Raw genomic sequence first — 3,862 nt, forward strand, 5'->3', positions numbered from 1 at the left:
TCGTTCCCTCGAGGAGCTAGGGGTACATACGTAACCTGAGACGTTTTGCTGAATTCAAAACAAATGTACAAAAAATAACTCCAATAGGGACCTCATTTTTAATTTAGGAAATTGTAATGTATCATTTTCAGCGGCATTCAGGGCATATGAGAGCACCCACAACCAGGACACATTCACTCTAATAGTGCACACACTGTGCTACAGGACACATTTACTCTATAAAGAGCACGAGAAAGACAGAGAATGAATGAAACTGAATGCAACATTTGCAGAATGCAAATGAATGCAACACGCCGCTCTACCTAGAGATGTCTCTTTAAAAATAACTATTTAAAATAAATAACGCATTAAAAACAAGTGCTGAACTCACGGCAAACCATTCACAACAAAAACAGTGTGCATGCTTATGATGATTATTATGGTTTTCAGACAGTGCAACAGATGACCTTTCAGGTGTTTTTCATTAAAATGATATGCAAGTCTTCACAAAAAAATAAAAAACTGGCCTACAATCAGATAATAGCAAAGACTTTAATTTTCTTCTTAAAAAAAAAAAAAAAAAAAAAGATGTTCTTAAGAAAATATTCTTTTGGGTGGACTGTCCCTTGATTCTGTTTTAATGTTGATCTCTCTCTGATATGATTTCTATATACTTTTCCGTAACATTGCCTAGCAAAGCCATGACATTTTTCAGCCTCAGCGGAAGACATTGTTGTGAATATCTGTCTGTCTGGCTACGTGTCTGGTCATGAGAGCGTGCTGATGTTTGAAAGCAGATATAAGGATTAGTCCTGAGTATCTGTCAGCCTACCATCTCATTGCTTTGCCTGGCCTTTTGTCTCCACAAAGCAGGTTGCATCCAATAAAAAGTTCATGAATGCAGCTGCTCAAAGTTACAAAGTATGAATAGCAAGATCAGAGCTTAAACTACTGTTCCTTTTCAGGACTATCCAAACACAACAGGACCTAAATGTTCTGTAGGAGATTTTAGTTCAACCACATGCTCTTTCTACAAAACCCAAACCTCTAATCAGTCCACCAACCCCATGTCAATAACCTGAATGTGCATTTGCCTCACTCCTGACAATTTTGTTGTTTACAGAGCCGAGGACTGTGACAGCGATTTCTCAGGACACCTATTTCAGTGATATCTGTCAGGTATAGGGACATTTTATAAAATAAAAATTAAAAAAAAGTTTACAGCACTTTTAAAATCTATGCTTTGCCTTCTAAGAATTGTTAACTTGTTACATGCAAAAGTATGCAGTTTTGATGTACAAAAACAGTATAATAGGTTGCACAGGGCTGAAAAAGAAAATGTACAGAAATAGTTTTGGTTTGAAATGATGAAGAATATATAACTATATATGACTTGATTCTATTAATTAATACTCTGTAATCAGACATGAGATGTAAGAAATCAAAGAACAGATTTGCATACATTTCTTTGACAGTAATGAATGTTTAGCAGTCGCAAGTCTTGAAATAGCTGAAGGAAAGCTCCTCTTTGTGATAGCTCATTTCATTTCAGATCGAAATATTGTCTTATTCACATGTTTTTTTTTTTGTTTGTTTGTCAAGCTGTTAATTCAGGTTTCTTTGTAGTAATTGTAATTATGCAGTTGAATCCACACCCACAAACGTCTGAAGAGTGCAGTGAACAATAGCCGGATGGTTCTGCTGCCTTTCTCAGGAGCTGCCACATGATTTAATATGTGACAGGCAGACAGAGGGAGTCAGAGACGTGCTGATGTGGCCTTTGTTGCTTGCACTGTATGAAAATAATTTTAGGTTGTTGCACTAGTATTCCACTGAGACCTTACAGAGAAAATGACAGGCGGCACATCACGGAAGGCAGAAAAAAAAAACATCTTGAAAGTGAATTTTAGGGTTATCTTAGAAGAAAATTGTCATCTTATGTTCATTTTGTCAGATATTCCACACACAAAATACAATGCATTTTTGCTCTTTGCCTTACAGGACGCATTATATCTAATATCAGAGCTCAGATCAGATAAATAAACTTAAATGTACACTTAAATATCTTTTGAGTTTTTCAAAAAATATTATTAAAGGGATTTTCTGTCTCTGTTATCACTTCAAATGATAGAAATTATGTTTTGTGATGTTTTGATTTTTGTAGCTTACAGTGACGTTCTTGAAATATGACTGCTTATAGTTGTAGATCTGTTTTCTTTACAGTTCTGTCTTTTTATTTATATGAAGGCGTTTGCCACTTGGCTCTCAGAGATGCATTTATCGAATGAATGCAATTGAATGTTTAAAGCAATTAAATAATACGTTTTACTAATTATGGTTTAAAACTTCAGATTTTCTCAGTTCTCTTGTTTAGTGAAAGAAAAATGGAAATATAAAAGATATGTGCAATATAATGTGCAGTAAATGCAGTAAATCATAGATGAACTATTCCAAATTCTGTATTTTATTATATTTTTTTATCTAATAAAACTTTATAGATTATAAGAGGGAACATTCTGTTCTGTCTTCTAGCTTACCGGGAAGACTGAGGTCAGTGTAGCTGTATTGTTGGTGTACATATGCATTTGCAGAGGTCAGTGAGGTGTAGGAATATTCGAAGATCATGAAACTTTCCTGAGATGAACATATCCAAATGTCTTCCTCCTAGCTTCTAGTGAAGGCCACTTAATTATAACAATTGATTGATTGATTGATTGATTGAGTTCCCAAAACTTGTAAAAACTTCCAAAACTTATAAAATTCATCCTAAAACACAACATGCAAAAATACCATTACATTTAAGAAGAAAATAAATTAATATCAGTGGTTGGGTATTTATGGGTTAGACTGCATGTGTCATTGTTTAGAGAACTTGTTTTGCTTTTGTTTTCTGTACTTATTGCAGTTGGACAATAAAATAGCCTTCAGACTTTTTTTCATCCCCTAAGAGATGTAGTTCATCGGAATCATGAACCTTTCTGCATGAGATACATTATGCAACCATAACTGCATATTTGTTCATCAATAGTGTTTTTGCCAATAGTAATGGCAGATTCATGCTGTGTTCAATTGTAAGAAAAAGTAATTGGATACCAATCAGAAAGTTTCATACAGGATGCCAAGCAATCAGTATACTAGCAGCCATTTCCATTTTATGCTTGCAAAATATGGTGTTCAGCGAAGGTCCACTGTGGAAACTATTAATGAAAAACCTAATAGCCAGTTGTGCACAACTCTTTTGTGGCAGATTGATTGAATTTTGAGGACCAAAGACCAGGAAGAATTGCTAAAAACTTCTGTAGGTCTCCAAACAAAACCTTTTTCTTTCCTCATAGAATTTTCAACAGAAACGTTAGGTATTTCTTCTAATTTCATCTCTTTTTCCCTGTGTGGAGCACCTCTCTGATTCCACCCGCACGGAGTGCTATTGATCCCCGCCTCTGGCTCACAACTGTCAGTATGCACTGGCACATCCTTGTGCTGATGGCAAGGAAGGGCTTTTAGAGGGAGTGAAATCAAAAAGCAATTTACATGTTTTTCCCTCTCTCTCAAACTCTTTCTCTCCCTCTCCTCCCACAGAACTCCTGTCAGCCTGTCACGAGCTGCATTGCCGTTATGGATGCATCATGACCAGAAACGGCACATTCTGCTTCTGTGCAGATGGATTCGAGGTGGGAGAGGATGGGCGTAGCTGTAGAGGTAGGCACTCTCAGGGTCATGCCAGGCATCTCAGACAAATGATCGGCTTTGTGCGATGAGGAGGGAGAGGGGTGGCTGTCTGTCCCCAGGGTGTCTTTTCACACCTCCGTCCTGCTGTATTTGACGCGAGGCATTGACTCCAGAGAGGTCAAAGTGACTTCTCGGCCTGATTTGGCCTAAATGA

The 3,862-nt window shown here is 36.8% G+C and overlaps 1 protein-coding gene across 1 annotated transcript in view; it reads left to right on the plus strand.

Moving 5' to 3' along the window:
• LOC107661145 (low-density lipoprotein receptor-related protein 1B-like) overlaps nucleotides 1-3,862 on the plus strand; it is a 349,019-nt gene that overhangs the window by 120,904 nt on the left and 224,253 nt on the right. Inside the window, exon 4 of the mRNA XM_016450614.1 lies at nucleotides 3,559-3,678. Coding sequence (XP_016306100.1) covers nucleotides 3,559-3,678 — 120 coding nt within the window. The remainder of the gene's footprint in view (nucleotides 1-3,558; nucleotides 3,679-3,862) is intronic.

This window comes from Sinocyclocheilus anshuiensis, unplaced genomic scaffold (assembly GCF_001515605.1).
Source record: "Sinocyclocheilus anshuiensis isolate Anshui unplaced genomic scaffold, SAMN03320099.WGS_v1.1 scaffold2056, whole genome shotgun sequence".
NCBI lineage: Eukaryota > Metazoa > Chordata > Actinopteri > Cypriniformes > Cyprinidae > Sinocyclocheilus > Sinocyclocheilus anshuiensis.